Source organism: Aethalodelphis obliquidens, unplaced genomic scaffold (assembly GCF_003676395.1).
Source record: "Aethalodelphis obliquidens isolate GAN/ISIS:26980383/991018 unplaced genomic scaffold, ASM367639v1 scaffold26, whole genome shotgun sequence".
Classification (NCBI taxonomy): Eukaryota; Metazoa; Chordata; class Mammalia; order Artiodactyla; family Delphinidae; genus Aethalodelphis; species Aethalodelphis obliquidens.
The window spans coordinates 22868042-22885823 of record NW_020837970.1 but is presented as its reverse complement, the minus strand read 5'-3'; the positions used below and the strand labels follow the sequence as shown (position 1 = coordinate 22885823).

The 17782-nt window shown below is 53.8% G+C and overlaps 1 protein-coding gene across 1 annotated transcript; it reads left to right on the top strand.

The window, feature by feature from the left end:
- Nucleotides 1-7686: 7686 nt before the first annotated feature.
- Nucleotides 7687-13431, top strand: ISL2 (ISL LIM homeobox 2). Its single transcript, XM_027123765.1, has 6 exons — nucleotides 7687-7794; nucleotides 8642-8831; nucleotides 9117-9379; nucleotides 11210-11493; nucleotides 12105-12272; nucleotides 12671-13431. Exons 1-6 carry the CDS (start codon nucleotides 7737-7739, stop codon nucleotides 12785-12787), a joined length of 1080 nt encoding a protein of 359 aa, XP_026979566.1. The 5' UTR covers nucleotides 7687-7736; the 3' UTR covers nucleotides 12788-13431.
- Nucleotides 13432-17782: the final 4351 nt, after the last annotated feature.

The following is a 17782-nucleotide window of genomic DNA, read 5'->3' as shown; positions in this document are numbered from 1 at the left end:
ACTATTGAGCCCAAGCACCACAACTACTGAAGCCCACACGCCTAGAGCCCGTGCTCGGCTACAAGAGAAGCCACTGCAATGAGAAGCCCGTGCACCACAACGAAGAGCAGCCCCTGCTCGCCACAACTAGAGAAAGCCCGCGCGCAGCAACGAAAACCCAACACAGCCCAAAATAAAATAAATAAATAAATACATTTATTAAAAAGAAATACCGCTCAAGGGAAATGCTAGGACCACATGAGTTCGGGCAATTCTAACATCGCGCCCACGTTCTCAGACCCGCGGGTGCTGGAGCACAGCAGAGAAAGCCCAAAGTCACTCCCACCCCAGAAGGATACAACTCGCAAAGCAGGATTGTTCCCCGCAATGTTGATGTCTGTATCTCAAACCAGATGTATTTTTCAATATCTTCAACAAGTAAGTTACAAGTGAGTGGTATTCTTTTCCTCCTTCTTCCCTTCACCCCATGGAAATGGTTGCGAGCAACTGATTACCAGCCACCCCTCCTTCAAACCAGCCTCCCTCCTGCCGTTTCTAGGTTTCTAGGTGGAGAGAGGAGCCTGCCAGAGGGTTTCTCCCTTCGTCCCCTGCCCCCGCTCCTGACTCACGATCTTGTTACCTCTTGCCTCTCTTGACTTACCCACGTGTTAATTTTCCCACAGCACAGCTGTGTTCTTGCCATTTTCCCATCTGAATCTCTTCAGTACAACAACAGGATCCTGGAGGTTCTCCTTTGCCAAGAGAGTCCCTCATACTCCTCAGTGGAAGCCTGAGGCTTCCCACTGTCTGACACGAGCTTCCCTTTCAGTCTTTCGCTCATGTTGACTCCTCTGTGGGAGTCCAGCCGCACGGACCTGCCTTGGGTGGCTCCAGGGGTCTTCCCTGTCTCTACGGGGCTTTGCCTGTGCCACTGCCCTGATTCATTCCTGCCTCTCCCAGCTGCTCACATTTTCCCCCAAATGCACTCAACTCACTCATCTCCTCCCTCTGTCTTTGAGACTGTTCCCTCTTCCAAGCAGACCTTCCTGCTCCTTTTCTGCTTGGAAGAATCATACTCATCATACAGGGCTCAGATGATTTGCCGTGGGCTCCAAGAAGCCTTTCTAGTCATCCCGTTCTGTGCTCCCTCCTTGGTGTTCCTGTTGCAGCTCTGGTTCTCAGCTCCGTGGTAGCCCTCGTCCCATTGCTGACCCTAAGTCAAAGGTTAACAAAGCTGGACACTAGGTAAAGTGGCAAGGACACATTTTAATTAGTAATATCTATTGCAACAGGGAGAAGAGTCCCGCATGAACCGAACTCAACTTCGATTTGTACGGAGGGGATGGGAATTGTAAAGGGAGAATGAGGGAACAGGGAGGGGGATGAGTGGGGGCTGGGAAGAGTCAGCAAAGTGATAAATTATAAAAGGCAGGAATCAGGGGTTGGTCTGTGAGAAATCCATCGGGGTTTGCTAACTGCTGCTTATCCAAGGTAGGCTTCTACCCTCCCACAGAGGCTGGGAGACACTGGCCCTATCTTAAGGTGTTGGATGGAACAAAAAGTAAATTCTTTCAGCAACCTTGAGCTTTTTTCAGGTAAGCACTTTAAGCGGGGCTGGGGTCATCCTAGGGATGTGGCGTTGAGACATTATAAACTATGTTAGTGTTTTGCTCAAATCTTCATAGGCTAAGACAGAGGTCTAGTTGAGAAAGCGCTTAGAGGAGGCTGGCTAAAGTCTGATCAAGGAGAGACTCTGTGTCACCTACCATCATCTTTCTCTTCTCTCTACCGGGCTGCCTTGTTTCAGTGAAGGCACCTTGTCCAACCGGGGCCCCAGCCCCAAGCCTGGCCCATTTGGCAAGAGACTGGCCTCTCTGCAAAACCACCCAATCCTGGTTTGGTTAATCTATTCCTTTTGGAGCTCAGTCTCTCCCTCTTTCCTTCCCTCCCTTTCTTTCTCATTTTTCCCAGTATCCAGATCTCGGCAAGGGGAGGGATAGTGATAGAAAAAAACCGAACCCTAGAAGGTAGGCCCTGTGACTCTGCAGGCTGGCAGAGCAGCCAGGAATGCCAGTGCCCTGGGTCAGGCTGCTCAGAACCACTCCCAGGCCACACTGAGCCAGCTGGGGCTCCCCCTTCTGGAAAGATGGGAAAAATGCAACTGTCCCAAAAGGCATCAGCACAGCTCCTTCCTATTACCCCCTCCCTTCCTGAGATCTGGGCATGGCGGTTTATCCCTGTGGCTACCAGGGTGTGCTTTGGAAAGAAACAAAGGCTCCCATGTGTTGTTTTTTTTAAAGGGTTAATTTTTCTCATCCTTCTGTAATGACCATATTGATCCCGCAAGGAAAAGAGTGCTAGAGACTGTGGGTTTCTTAATACAGAATGACCCTGGCACATGTCCACTATAAACAAAGTAACAAACAAACAAACAAGTTCATTCCCATCTGGATAGACTCAAGTAGCACAAGTTCATAACTCCTCTCACGGACTAGTGGGCTTGAGTCTCAGTCCCAGCTCTTACTAGTTGTATTAACTCGTGAAGGTTATTAATTTATTCATTTCTGAGCTGCTGGAAGATGGTAAGAGGACCTGACCTGCCTCAATGCCTCAGAGGCAGAGTTGGCTTCATGGGATGCAAGCGGTACAGTCCATGGGGCCCCATGCTTGTTTTCATGCTCTGCCATTGCCGTCTTGAAATTGTTCCTCATTTTTGAGCGAGGGGCCCCGCATTTCATTTTGCACAGGTATCTGCAAATTATGTAGCCCATCCTGCCCTGTGGTTGTTGGGAGCTATAAATGAGACCTTCTACGATTGCTTAGCCCGGGGCCTGGACTGCAGCAAGTGCTCAGTGAATGTTAGGGAGGGAGAAAGGGGCTCAGGAAAGAGGGAGAGGGGCCCGGCAGTGTCACTGGATACCTGTTTGCTCAAAGGAAGTTGGTGTGGGTCAGGCAAGAGAGCCTGGGGAGAGAGGATGGGCTTGGATATTGAAGGCCTGGAGTCTGACTCTGATTTGCCAAGTTTCTTTCTCTTCCTGGGCCTTAGTTGCTGTCTCTGAAACATGGTGCCCAACTCCCCCAAAGTCGAGCTCTCAGAAGCCTATGGCGGTGGTGATGGGGATGCTGAGACCCTTTCTGGCCTATTCTGTACAATGTCTCCAAGTGCCTTTGGAGAAAAGTAGAGGCCAAGGTCGTGGGGTGGGAGGGGGATGGAGGCAGGAGGCAGAGGAGGAGGCCTGGTCCTCAAGTGGGCAGTAACAGAATCCCATCCTAAAGGACTCCAGCAGGAAGACCCCTGGTCTGGGTCAGGGGACTTGGCTTCCAGCTCCATTTCTGTCACTTATATGCTAGATGACAGGTCATTGGCCCTCAGTTTCCTCTCTGACACTCACAGTGGGTTTAATGCTCCCATCACTGGCAACAGCTTCCTTTGTGTTGGGTGGGCACTATGCCTGTGACATGCCCTTTGTGAGTGATCCAGATGCAAGACAGTGTAATGATTCCACCAGCAAGCTCCGGAGGCAGAGAGCCTGGCTCCACGAGCTATGTAACCTGGGACAAATTACTTAATGTCTCCAAGCCTCAGTGTCCTTATCTGTGAAATGAGGATAATTTTAACAATAGTAACTCCTTCCTGAAATGGTTGTGAGCATACAGGCAGTCATGTGTGTGAAGGTGGCCCCAAGCGAGAGTCCTATATGTTAGCCATGACGATCATGATGATACTGAAGATATAGGTTAAGCCCCACATTCCTTCCCACATATGCATTTCCATGACAAATAGGAGACAAATCATCTCCTGGCAGGTAAAGCTCTCCTGAGTGGGTAAGAACAGCAAGGCGGTTAGTGGGGAAGGAAATGGAGCGTGTCTGCGCACATGTGGGCCTGTAGGAGCTGTCTGGGGGCTCTGAGCTTGAGGACGGGCAGGCTGGGCGAGGATGACCACCTCTCTGGGCTGCAGATTTTTCTCTGTCAAACAAGGGTCTGAAAGAGAAAGTCTCCAAAGGGTCTTCCAGCGTATTCATTCTAGAGTTCTAGAAGGAAGGAAGAACGGAGGATTGACTAAGCAAAACTGTAAAATAATAAAGCCTGGTTTGCTTTAGGTGACCTGGCCTGCTCTGTGATCTGCTCCTAGGCCCTGGCCCCATGCCTAGTGCTTTCCTGCTCTTTCTTTCAGGACTTGTTCCCAGGGTAGGAGCTGCTATCCCTGTATCGTGAATGACCACCTGTTCTGTGATTTCTCAAGGATTTCTGCACAGTAAACCTATCTTTCAGGAGAATTGTGAGTAGAGTTTAAGGCAACAGAGATGGGGTTGGGGGAGGTTTGGGGAGAAGGAATCCAGAGAGACTTCTTTGTGCTTCTGCAGTCTTCTCAGGAAGAGGGTCATAGCCGGGGCTAGTTTGTTTTTTTTTTTTTTTTGCGGTACGTGGGCCTCTCACTGTTGTGGCCTCTCCCGTTCCGGAGCACAGGCTCCGGACGCGCAGGCTCAGTGGCCATGGCTCACGGGCCCAGCCGCTCCGCGGCACGTGGGATCCTCCCGGACCGGGGCACGAACCTGTTTCCCCTGCATCGGCAGGTGGACTCTCAACCACTGCGCCACCAGGGAAGCCCCGGGACTAGTTTTATGGGATAATACAGAGCTATGGAGCTCAAGTTGCTATTCCCAGTAAGGACAGAGAGTGATCTAAAGCCCAGGAAAGGAGGCTCCCAGATCTCCCATGTGCTGTAGCCCAGGACATGGAGAAGGGGACCCTGGGAGCAGCCAGGAAGCAGAGAACCAGGGCAGGGCCAGATCAATGGTGTCTTGTGGCTGTGCCGGGGAAAGAGGATTTTCACTTCTCTCACTCCAGTGCTGGTCTCCCAAGGATGGCTGTGACCCAGGAGACCCACACAGAGGGATCCTGAAACGGGTCTGTGGTTTTACAGCTCCAGAGAAGTGAAGCTGGTGAGTGATGGAACCACACCCATGTGGGTCTTCAACCGCACAGTGAAAGAAGCAAGGGAGATGGAGCCAGGCAGCCCTGCTTTGAATGCCAACTCTGATTTACCCTGTGACCAGAAGCAATCAGGTCACCTCCTTAAGCCTCAGTTTCCTCATGGACTAAATGAGTCTAATACTACCCACCTCATAATATTGCGGTAAAGACCGAATAGGCTAATAACTGGGGCTTTGCACATGATGGAGACTAAAGAAATATTAGTTCTTGACCCAGCTACCTGACATCTCAGGAGAAATCACCACCTCCCCCCTCCTCCCTCATAGGGTCTCAAAGAATTGGCTTTTTTCTGGTAAGGAGGAATTTCTCCTCTTGGCAGGAGAGTGTTAAAAGTCTGGACCTAGGATTCCAACACAGAGCCTCCCCCTCCCGGCCGCCTGTGCCATTGAGTTAATTGATCTGCTTGCTCCTAGTTGGGTGCTGACAGTCTGGCCAGGCCCAGAGCGGCTGGAGAGAGAGGCCAACCGGCCAGGAGCACCTCCTAGTTCACTAGGGAAGCACGCCTACCACAAGCCTCCTCCCCATTCTGAGACGGCACCCAGATACACAGACATTATTTGTACACAAATTCTGCACTCAGTCCACAGTTTCTGATCCTCCAGCCCCACAGGAGATACACACAGAGCAAGCACACATGGAAATGCACAAAGAAATCATCAGATGACACACACACAGATATACGTAGACCTCCCCTCCACGCCCAGAGGCACGCAGGCACCGCACACAGGAAAGGCACGGCATACACAGAGGCTCCCAGCACAAAGATACAGCCATAATGGTGATGATCATAGTTACCATGTATTGCACTTATTATGCTCCAGATATTGTTCTAAGACTTTTCCAGAGAATGCTTTAATCCTTACAATAGTAGAGGTAGATATTATTTTTATCCCTCATTTTACAGATGAGGAAACCGAGGGTCAGAGAAGTAAAATAAAGTGCCTAAGGTCACAGAGTAGCCTGGTGCAGACATACCCACCCATACCCGTCCCCTCGCTCCTCAACCCCGTTTATTTTCATAGACACACAGCATTGTCCCCGCCCCGACATGCTCCACACACACTCAGGGCGAGCGCTGTTTGGGGCACTAGTGGCCAAAGACGCAAGAAATGGCCTGTTGGCACAGCGGCTGGTAAACTGTACTGAAGAACCAGACGGGTGAGAAAGACCAGGCGTTCCAAAGGTAGTGGCAGTGGTTAAAAGCCTTACAAGACCGACGGGGCCACCACGTGAAGCGCTCAGCACAGCGCTGGGTGGCGGGCCGTCATCCAGTAGTGAGTTCAGTGTGCGCTGAGGGCCTAGCCCCAGCTCTGCGCAAAGCCTCTCCTTTCGCGCTTGGCTGCGCCCATTTCCCGGCGAGCAGCCCAGAGTGTGAGGCCAACCAGCCCTAGGTTTTTAGCAGAAGGGCCGCCGAGCTCGACCGCGCCCTCAGGCCGACTTGGGCCGGGATCTGGGGTTCCCGTGGAGACATTTTATTCCCAGGCGCCCACCTGCGTCCCATCGCGCACCAAGTTCTTGGTACACCTTTTAATGGGAAAACAACGACAGCCACCATGGTTGGATAAATGTTATTTATAATTCGTGGGCCAGTTCTTGAACCCTTTCAAACAAAACCCACAGAGATTTCTTTGAAAGAAAAATGCCTGGACTCTGCTCAGAAGTCGCGGGTTTTCTAAGGAACGACAAGCCGCTACACAGATAGTAAATTACCCCGCGCGCCACATTTGTTTCTGATTATTTGCGTTGCAGTTGGTTTGTGAAATAAAACAGAAGAGTTTATAAATATCATTTATTCTGGAAGTGAGACACACATTCGACCCCAGCCTTGTTCCTAGAAGGAGCTGTGCTATTCGAGTGGGGAAAGAATGGGGGAGTCCGTGTCAAATTACACTCCCGCCCCAAATGCAAGTCAAGGCTCGAATCTGGATCCGGTGATCGTCTTCGGATTCTGCGTTCTGGCGTTACCCACCTAACGCTCCAACTGGGAGAAGTTTTCCACAGGCGGACGGGTGGGGAAGTCTAAACAGAGTTTATCCAAACCCTTAACCTCTCTCTCTAGCTTGGACCCTGAGAACAAAGGCGCCTGAGAGGAGAACGGTGACCGGCTGGACGGTTGAAGGTCTTGTCCAAACAGACCACCCTTCCCCCCAGCTCTCGTCCTAAGAGAGTGGATTTTTTTTTTTTTTTTTAAGGAAACAAGGGAGCATCGAAAGGACAGGCCCCCCTTCACTCCCCCAGGTATCCATCACCCTGCTCGAGCGCGCCTTGGGAGACCGCACCGCAAGTCCAAGAGGAAGTTCAGAGCTGCGGCGGCAGCAGAGACAGCTCAGCGGTGGCACAAGGTCCAGCCGGGATAGCCCGACCCAGCGCCAGAGTGAGGATCCTTGTACATTTCAGGGGAGGGGGGCTGCGCTCCATTGTTCACTCTGGGCCAATCAGGGTTAGCCCATTTCCTCCCAGCCAATCCTCCGTCACCCCCGCCTTCCACCCAATCTAACCCGCCCATCAGCCCCCAGGTCCCCAACACCTCCCCTGCATCCCCAGCGGTTCTGGGGAAGCTTCGTGACGCCACAGGTCCCGCCCCCAGCTCCGGCCACGGGCGAATGCGTGCTGACGTCATGCTGCGTGCGGGCCGGTGCGGAATCGCTCCTTCAACTCCGCGGGGCAGGAGGAGTTAGTTAGCAAAAGAGCCGAGGCTGGGCGCGCGACCTTCGTCCTTCTGCCCCTGGCCGCACGCTTTGCGCACATCTCTTTTCTGCATGGTGGATATTATTTTTCATTATCCTTTTCTGGGTACTATGGGGGATCATTCCAAGAGTAAGTCTTCCTGTGTGTGTGTGCGTTGTTATGTGTGTGTGCTTAATATGCAATATTTCTAACGCAGAAGAATGTTTAGTGGATTCTACAAGTGGCTTCTATTTGACAGGACACTAGGAGAGAAAAAAAAGAAAACGAATGCATTTTCCTGCAGGACCGCTTATCCGTTGGAATCCTGTTGTTTTAGTTTATAATTAAACACTCTTTCTCAAGCCTGCTAGGCTGACCTCAGGCTGTGAAATCTGCTTCTGTTTCGCGCTAAGGCAATAGGTTTGATTTAGGGATGTGGGCTTTTTTGTTTGCTTGCTTGCTTGCTTGTCTTTCGGCCTTTCCAATAAGGAAGATTTCTCTAGCTTGATCTGGGATATTTAAACTAAGAAATGTCAGAGGATGAGCGGAGACTCCGCCGAAAGCTGATGTGTCTGTATTGGGATAGGAGGGAGTCGCTGTGAGAGGGAGTGTGCGGACGGCAATGCCGGAACATCACCGTCCAGTATTGATAGTGTGGCGTCCGCAGGGTTTAAATGTCTATTTACTCTTTCTTCTCACTGACTTGTTATATTTTAGTTACAAGATATATCGATAAAACGCCTGTGTCCAAGTGAATGTAATAGCGAAAAAAATCGGGGAGGGGGATGGGGGAAGACAGAAAGCCTTCGCAAATTCAGAAGATTTTGTTTTTTCGTTTCCAATTGTCTGGACCTATGGAAAGCCCATTTCCTTTTTCTTGTGGTCGCAATTCTTGAAAGAGAGCGAGAGCGCCAGCGGGTTGGGTTGGGGCTGGAGTGGCCTCGGCCGGGGTCCGGGCAGCCAGGCCTGATACGGGCCCCGCGCCCTTCCCCGGCAGAGAAGCCCGGGACGGCCATGTGCGTGGGCTGCGGGAGTCAGATCCACGACCAGTTTATCCTGCGGGTGTCGCCCGACCTCGAGTGGCACGCCGCCTGCCTCAAGTGCGCCGAGTGCAGCCAGTACCTGGACGAGACGTGCACGTGCTTCGTGAGAGACGGGAAGACCTACTGCAAGCGGGACTACGTCAGGTGAGGCCCGCGAGAGCCCGGGCTGCGCCACCGCCCGCTGGGGCCGGGGCTCGAGGATGGCGGGCCGCCCGCGCGCCCCGGCGCGGGCAGAACACGGCCCCCAACCCCGAACGCGTGCCGCCGCACACCTCCTGGCCTGGGAACCCCCCGAGGGCTGGTCCCCGCAGCCTCCCTCTGGGCCACAAAGCGTCCTGGGCGCGCGTGCCCGGGGTGGGTAGCAGCCCGGCAGGCGAGGCCGGCCGCAGGCCCCGTGCTGACACCACCGCCCGTGCCTTGGGCCCGCAGGCTCTTCGGCATCAAGTGCGCCAAGTGCCAGGTGGGCTTCAGCAGCAGCGATCTGGTGATGCGGGCGCGGGACAGCGTGTACCACATCGAGTGTTTCCGCTGTTCCGTGTGCAGCCGCCAACTGCTGCCCGGCGATGAGTTCTCGCTGCGGGAGCACGAGCTGCTCTGCCGCGCCGACCACGGCCTCCTGCTCGAGCGCGCTGCGGCCGGCAGCCCGCGCAGCCCCGGCCCGCTCCCCGGCGCCCGCGGCCTGCATCTACCAGGTAAGCCGCTTGCGCCCGGTACTGCGCCGCCGGCTCGGGAGTGAGTGCATGGGTGTGTGTTCGTATGGGGGGTGGTTGTGATCGGACGAAAAGTTGTCACTTGGGTGTATTTCCGTTTGCCTGCAGTGTGGGGTTTTCTGGGTGAGTTCAGAACCCTGTGTTAGGAACGCGGCTGAGTGTGTGTTCGTGTGACGGGGAAAAATTGCATGTGGGTAAATGTGAGCCGGGATTGTGTGTATGAGTGTGCAGAATAGTGGGGAATTGTGTTGTCCGTGATCAGGAATATGTGGAACACAGTAGTAGGAGCAGGAAGGTGAATGATCACGGGGAATCTGAAGTGGTGACTTTGTCTGTGGAACTTGTACTCGGAATTTCAAGCAGTATGTGTGTCGTCAGAGAGAAAAGATAGGTTTGCCTGGGGGTATGTGTGTAAGGAATACAGTTCCCAGCCTAGAGGTGGGTTCAGCCAGCCAGAAGCCCACCCGTAAGGACAGCTCTGAAGGCTATCCACTCAACAAAGAGCTAGTGTCTGCATTTGTCTTTTGAGGCCCAGTTTGATGAACAACTTAGCCAAACGTTTCTCGGTGGGGAAGGAGTGGACGTACAGTGGACTCAGGGATCATACACCTCAGGGGATGCTCTGGGTCCTAATCAGGAGATGCCCAGAGGTGGGTTCTAAGTGTGTGGTTACCGGGTAGGAACAGTGACTCTGGCTGAGCAGTTACCAGCAAGTAGCCACAGACCTGAAGCACCAACCTCTAGACCAGGCTGAGCCTCGGGGTGCTGTGTGCTTGAAGTGCTCCCACTTCCTCTGGTCCTCCCTTTATTCCCGTATAGAATGAGAAAATTGGGCTAGATGGGCTGTTTGTAAATATTTATCCAGATCTAGATATGCCCAGAAGAGGATATAAATTGAAACAGTGAGACTTGTATCCAAACCTGGTTCAGATGGGAGTGCGGAAACAGGATGAAGCCAGTGTTGAGGGCACCCTGGGCTCGGGTGTCGGAGGGGCTCCCTTTTGTTTGCTGCGGGTTGCGGGCCGCGGGAATCCGGCCCTAAATACCCGATTCTACTTAACCTGGGGTTGAGAGAACCCAAGGCCGAGTGAGGAAAGTGCCAGCGGCTGCGCGCGGGCCGGGAGGGCGGCCGCTGGGCCAGGGAACCTGGAGCCTTGAGGGAGGAGACCCGGCGGGCCGAGGCCCGAGGGTGGGCAGAAAGGAACCGTTCCAGGCCCTGGAGGCCCACTCGCGCCCCAGGGCAGGTCTTCGAGACACACGGCCTGGCCCTGTCCGAGAGGCCTCTGAATCAGGGAGAAGGGCTCTTGGGGGCCACCCGGGAGCGGGAGACAAGCCCCCCAATTCCGAGGCAGCGCGGCGCTTGGGGTCCGTGTGGGTCCCCTTCCCCTTTCCCCCTCCAGAGTCCCGGGCGCGCCTCCTTCCTCTTCCTCTGAAACTCCGACTTCTTCCGGAGAGCTTCCCTCGTCCCGCGGAACCCACGCGGGCATTCCTAGGGTCTGGTAAGTGGAGGAAGCACAGCGGGGGTCGGCCACTCCCGTCCCGCACAGGCCTAGCTCGGAACTCCCACGCCCCGCTTGCGCGCTGGCGAGATCGCTGCGGGGAGAGCCCTGTGGAGGAACTAGGGAAGGGACGAAAATGCACACCTTTTTCCGGGTAGGGCGAACAGACGGAAAGGGAGAGAAGACGAACAATAAAACGAAATAAATGGAATAAACGAGAAACGAAATCGGGCCTCGGAGGACTCGGCCGCCGCGGGGCCGGGCACAGGGAGAGTGAGTGGCGGTCACTCTCTCATCTCTCGCTCCCTTGCAGACCCGGGATCGGGCCGGCAGCCCTCGCTGCGTCCGCACGTGCACAAACAGACCGAGAAGACAACCCGCGTGCGGACCGTGCTCAACGAGAAGCAGCTGCACACTCTGCGGACGTGCTACGCCGCTAACCCGCGGCCCGACGCGCTCATGAAGGAGCAGCTGGTGGAGATGACCGGCCTGAGCCCGCGGGTCATACGCGTCTGGTTCCAGAACAAGCGGTGCAAGGACAAGAAGAAATCCATCCTCATGAAGCAGCTGCAGCAGCAGCAGCACAATGACAAGACGGTGAGAGACTGGGAGCTGGAGGATCGGATCGGGTGGAGTCTCGGGTTCGCCCTGCGGCATCTGCGTGCCCATTTCTGGGCCGGCTCTCGGGAGATCCAGGGGGAACTGGGCTCCCCAATAGCGTGTGTTGGTGCTTTCAGAGCAAGGCTTACCTTGAGGTTGAAGGCTTCTTAATTACTGTATCCGAGGTCAGGTCTTCCCCAGTTCCAGCGGCAGACCAGAGTTGGGGTCTGGGGCGTAGTTCGGAGTTCAAGGTGGCATGTTTGCCAGAGCCAGCAAGTCGGGGCGGGTTGTGTCCTTCTCTCAGCATGACTCGGTTTGAACACTTTTCCTCTGTAAACCTGGAGAGGGATGGGAACGCAGGCCTCACGTTCGTTCCCTTGCCATGTTGGCTTCCAGGACCGAGGCTGGCCTATGGTGGCTGTTTTTGGGCCCGAGGAATTTGCACTGGATAAGGCGGGCTCACTCGGCTGCGGACAAGTGTATGCCTCTCCTAAACCGTTTCAGGCTCCAAATCACGTGCCAGTGCCTGGGGCCCCAGTCTCAAAGATGTCGGGAAACGCAAGACCTAATTCGAGCATCTTCCACCCTCTCTCCTGCTTGTCCCGCAGAGCCTGCAGGGACTGACCGGGACGCCCCTGGTGGCGGGCAGCCCCATCCGTCACGAGAGCGCCGTGCAGGGCAGTGCAGTTGAGGTGCAGACGTACCAGCCGCCATGGAAAGCGCTCAGCGAGTTCGCCCTCCAGAGTGACCTGGACCAACCCGCCTTCCAGCAGCTGGTGAGGCCCTGCTCTACCCGCCCGGAACTCAGGACTCCGGGGGAGGTGGGGTGGATTTAGCCACTTAGCCAAGGTGGGAAGGGGTGGGGGTTTCTCAGGGGATGAGGGGCTTGGGGGGTTGGGGGGAGGTGGGTAGCTGCAACCGCACCCGGCTCATTAATTAGCTCTAAACCAGGTCTCCCTGGATTAAAGCGCTCGCAGGGGAGGTCGAGGGATTACCCAACCCGCAGCCCCGCCCTAATACCCCTGCGTGCGCTTGGGGACCTGGCCGACTTATCCAAGGGCCTGCTCCCAGCCGGTGGCTTGTCCCCAAGAGACACCTTTGGGAGTAGGTGGCCCGGGAAAACCAGCTCGGGCGCTTCTTCACCCGCTCCTTCCCGGTGTCTCCGCTGCCCCAGGTCTCCTTCTCTGAGTCTGGCTCCCTAGGCAACTCCTCCGGCAGCGACGTGACCTCCCTGTCCTCGCAGCTCCCGGACACCCCCAACAGCATGGTGCCAAGTCCCGTGGAAACGTGAGGGGGACCTTTCCCCGCCAGCCCGCGGACCTCGCATGCTCCCTGCATGAGACTTACCCATGCTCAGGCCATTCCAGCTCCGAAAACTCTCTCGCCTTTGTAATTATTATTATTGCTATTTAAAGAGAGAGGACTGAGAGAAGCGGTCGGGAGAGCCAAAAGCGCCGGGACGCAACCTGCTTTCACCAGACTGGAAAGCCCTGCTCCGAGGACTTTTCTTTTTACAAAACCAGAATTTGGGTTTACTAACGTTAGCTCTGCCATCTCTTCTCCCTCGCTTGGCGTGGCCGCCGCCGCTCTATTACCGCGCCCCCCGGCCCACGCACCCACTTGTGCGTGGAGAACGCGCAGGTCAGGTCCCGCGCCGGCCCAGCCCCGAGCTCGCCAACGCGGATGCGGGCATCTGCCGCCGCCCGGCCCCGCGCTCCCAGGTGGCCTCGCCCCGGCTCTAGCGGGGAAGAGGACGGGGCAATCCAAAGGAACAGGCACTCAATCCCCCAAAGCGCATGATTGCCGGAAAAAAGTAGAAACGAGACTTTCCTTGAAAATTTTAAATTATCGGTCGACGGAGGACAGAGTGTGTGAGCCTTTGCCGAACAAAACGTAAGTTATTGTTATTTATTGTGAGGACAGCCAGTTCATAGTGGGACGAATATTTTGATCTTAATAAAAAAAGATAATAACCCGATCGATGCTGCTCCTGTGTGCTGTTGGTGCAGCGGGAGGGCTGGACGAAGGCAGGTTGGGGTTGGGGCTTGTTTCAACGAAGATGAGGCTCCGCGCAGGGCCCACCGCTGGCGCCCGCGCCTCGCGCGCCACTGGCCCGCGTGCTCCCGCGCAGACAGGGGCGGGCCCGGCGGGGATTGGGCGCCGCGCGGGGGGCGGGGCTGGGTCCCTGTGCTCCGTGCGCCCCGTGCGGCCCAGCGAGGCCCAGAGAAGCATGTGAGAGCCCAGGACCTCCCGGAAGCCTGCGCGCTCCCTGTTGGCTCTCCACTCGGCGTTTCGCGGCAGAAGCCCGCGGGGCGGTGGGGTGACCCCGTTTGGGCCGGGAAACCTGCGATGTTCCGATGGCGTCCGTTTGGCTGGCTAGGGCCAGCGTTTCCGTCTCAACCTGGCCTCAGCTCCTGCAGCTGGACCCAGCCTGGCGTCCCTCAAGGCCCCCTAGACCCTCGCTCCACTTTCGGCCGGGTGCACTCGGCCCCCCGCCTGCGTTTCTTTTCCCGCGGGTCTGGAAGCCCGAACCCCCACCCCCGGGCGCCTCGCCCGCCTGCCACCCGGGCCCTGCCGCCGAGCAGCGAGGCCAGCCCGCGCGCCCCGGGGCGAACAGGGGGGCCATGAGGCTCGTCCTCGGCGCTGTCCCCAGAGTGGATGCGCGACGTGATCAATCCCGCTGCATTTATTAATTCCCCCGTCTAGACAGAGGAGAAGGCCGTGCGGCGGCTCCTTATCTGCATTTGGCATCACCTGCAAGCGATACACTGAAGGAGCCACAACAAGCCCCCGCTAGGATCGAGGCTGCCAGGGAAAATAAGTCCACCCAGAACCAGTCTGGCGTGTCCTTGGTTTATTTTCTTTCCAGACCCGAAATGCAGGGGGCGGGGGATGGCCCGGGTGGGAGGGAGCTGGGAATGGCCCCTGGATATGCCGTGCCCAGGTCACTTGGTGTGACATTTCAAACCCCTGTGACTTGTTTTCTTGAAAACTGGCTTTAGTGATCGCAGGAAATAACCAAGAGATACTGAATCTCCAGCAGGCCCCCGGGCAAGCACAAAAAACCGGGAGGCTCAGGTTTTACCCTTCACAAATATTTAACCCTTTGGCAGCCTGGGGTAATTCTTTTCCCAGACCAGTCCTCTTTTGGTGGACTCAGAAAGCTGCCAGCCTGCCAGTGATTCCACTACTCTTGAACAATCTCTGGCATTGGGTTTCCTTGTCCCTCCAAGTTAAAAGACCCTTAAGTAGCTCCTTCTTTGTCCAGGCATTGTTTTGAAAGAGGGCAATGCCCTTACTGAGTAGGGGATAGTTGCAATCTTAGCTCAGGTAGCTTCTGGTAAGGAAAAATGTGTCTGAGGGGGCATCTGTGGTCGCTGGATAGAGGAATCGATGCTTTCTGTTGAAAAGCCATGGGCTGATTGGATGCCAGAGCCTGCTGTAGATGTTTCAGCTGAACTGATGGCAGAATTCCATCAGCAGGTTTCTCCCCTTCCCCCCCATTAGAGATGGGAGGCTGGAAGACTGGCTGGCAATTGAGGAGGTGGGAAGATCGGGCCACATTTATGTTTTACTTCCTGAAAGTCAAGGTGATGCTAGCACAAAAATTAAAGAGAATCTTCCCCTCTTCAGAATTTAGGAAATGGTGCTGCAGACTTAGAGATAAGGGGAGAGATATGTAGGTTTAATGAGGACCAGCTTTACTCTCAAGTGCCCAGAAAGTGTTTTAATAATCAGGGTTAGATTCTTTGAGGGTTCATTCCTTTCACTTAGATCATTCCCTCCCAAACAGAACTATAGATATTTCCCTTTCCCTTCTGGCTGGCCATTGGATTAGGGGGCTAAACTTCCAAGAAATCTTACTTTTGAAAACTTTTGATTTATCCAGAATATTGGGTTTTGTCATTTTTAAAAAGGAAATAACAGGTTCTTGAATTTAAAAAATTTCATTAATGGTTGTTGTTAATTAGCTCTGAATTTTTGCTTTGAACACACTGCAGTGTTTTAATGCTACAAATGGAAACATCTGCCTATCTAATTACAGTCACCTCTTCCCTTGACATCCATAGATCAAAAATCTAATTCCTCTTTTTGATATTTATATGAGTGTGTCTGTTTTTGAATATTGGGAAATTATCCAGATCACGGTGGTTACTGTGTATTAGGATACCTGCATCTATGTGTATTGTTGTATAAAACATCACAAGCTGTCCTCCTGTAGTTTGTTGCTAGCCACCCAAAGGGGCGCATCGTTTTCCTTGTGGGTTTCCAAGGAAAGGGTTTGACTCTGAAGCCTTATTACAGCGGTCCCTGGTGAGGTGTCAGATCTATGGTTGGTTAGTTACATTAATAAATATCTGTTTTACTGGTTCCCAGGTCATCTTTAAACATCTTCTGTAACACAGTAGGGATATCCTTGTAAATTAAACTACAAGTACATTTGTAAATTGTAATTACAATTACAAGTGTTGTATTTTATGCTTACTGAACTTTTAAAGTGAGATACCCAGCTGTGTAGTAAAAAAAGTCAGTTCAATCAAAGAGGCCATAGATGGGAAATGGGAGTAAGTTATTTAACTGGATTCACCTTAGAATAAGATTTTCTCAATGGATTTATCTAATCATTTGGATAGCTCTATGTAATGGAGGCAGAAAGGGATTCCCAGAGATGGAAAAGTTTATGGCTATTACACCACAAAATTCAATACATATTGAAAGGCTGCACAATTCTGGGAAATTCAGAGTCCCTGTGGCAGTATTCCCAACGAACTTTAATTTTTAATGGGTTGTGGAACAGAAATCAGCCTTTCAGTTTTGAATATGAAATAGCTTAAAGCTTAGTTTTGTCAGAGCTGCAAATACTGGGTTTAAATGAGACGTTGTCTAAGATTGTTCTCTAAAAAAATGTGAGATTCTGCCGCTGCTGTCTGGGGGAGGGCATAAATTGCCACACGTTTAGTTAGCTGTCTTTTCCCATACAAGTGTTCACCAAAGAGAGCAAGAGAATTGGTTGACTAGCAGCACGCTGGAGAGGGGAAACAATGAATGAATAATAAACGATTTGCAGAGGAGTTCCCAATGGACTTGTGATAAAAGCAGGAAATTCAGAGAGTTTATTAAGCTGATGTAGGGAAGATTAGAGGCTTTTAAATATGGGTCTGATTGATGTAAAGGTAAACTTTCTTCAGGATACTGGGATTCAGTGCAATAACGAGGATTGTGTGACCAATTACAGACTAGCACCTTGTTGATGGAGACTGTGCATGGAAGATGCAGATAAATGGAGCTAGGCTGAGAGCAGTAATGGGAGAGACAAAGGGCACAGAGAAATACTCCATTGGGATCCAGATGTGGAGTGGTGTAGGGGGAGTGGTTCAATTTATAAAGCAAGTTTGGCGCCCGGCAGAAATCATGCCAGAAAGGCTGGAGTGCTAGGCGAGGCCATGTTTTGGATCGGGGCACCGCCTGGTCCATAAGGTCAAGGGCTCGTGAGAGAGTGGGTCAGGCGGTGAGCGGAGGGGCAGGAGTTCAGGAAGCCTGAGCGATTCCTCAGTGGGAAACAGGATATTCAAGGCGGTAGTTTCAGTGTTTAAGGCAGGAGACCCCAGTGTTCGTTCGGGGCGTGGGAGCAGGGAGAGGGACGTGGAAGAAGAGGAATGGTGAGGAGTAATCCCTTCCCAGATTGAGACCCAAGAATTCAGAAAGCTTGGCAAGGAGCTCTGGAAAAAATGGCCCACGTGCTTTTCTTCCTGGGGAAGGAAGGAAAGATAGTAGAGGAGGCGAGGTCCGGACCTAGATTCAGGGTTCGAGGGTCACAGCGCCTCCAATTGCCTGTAGGGAGGGAGAGGCTCCGGAACTCGGCAGAAAGCGGCATCCTGCTGGGCGTCCGGTGTGACGAGCCCTGTAGAGCTCCGGGAAAGCGAGCTGCCGCCTAGAGCGGGAAATTCGGTTGGGCAGCGGCGTTGGGCGTTCAAATGTCGCTGCCCCCGGACCTCGGGCGGCTTTTACCTATTTGGCTCAAATTCTGGGCTCTAAAGCCTGGGCGAAATTGTTACCTTTGCTCCGATTGGGCCCTGTCGCGTCGTCAGGTTTACAGGCTGGACCCAGCAGAGACTTTTCGCTTCGGCCCAGCGGGTCCACCTGTGGCCCCCGAGCCTCGGGAGACGCGGGACGTGGCCCCCGCCCCAGGAGAAAGCCAGTTGGTGGCACTTGTCTCCGTAAATTGGAACAAGATGTGCCTGCGCTCACCTGCGCGCTGTTCTCTCCCCACCCCCCGGAGAGTTTA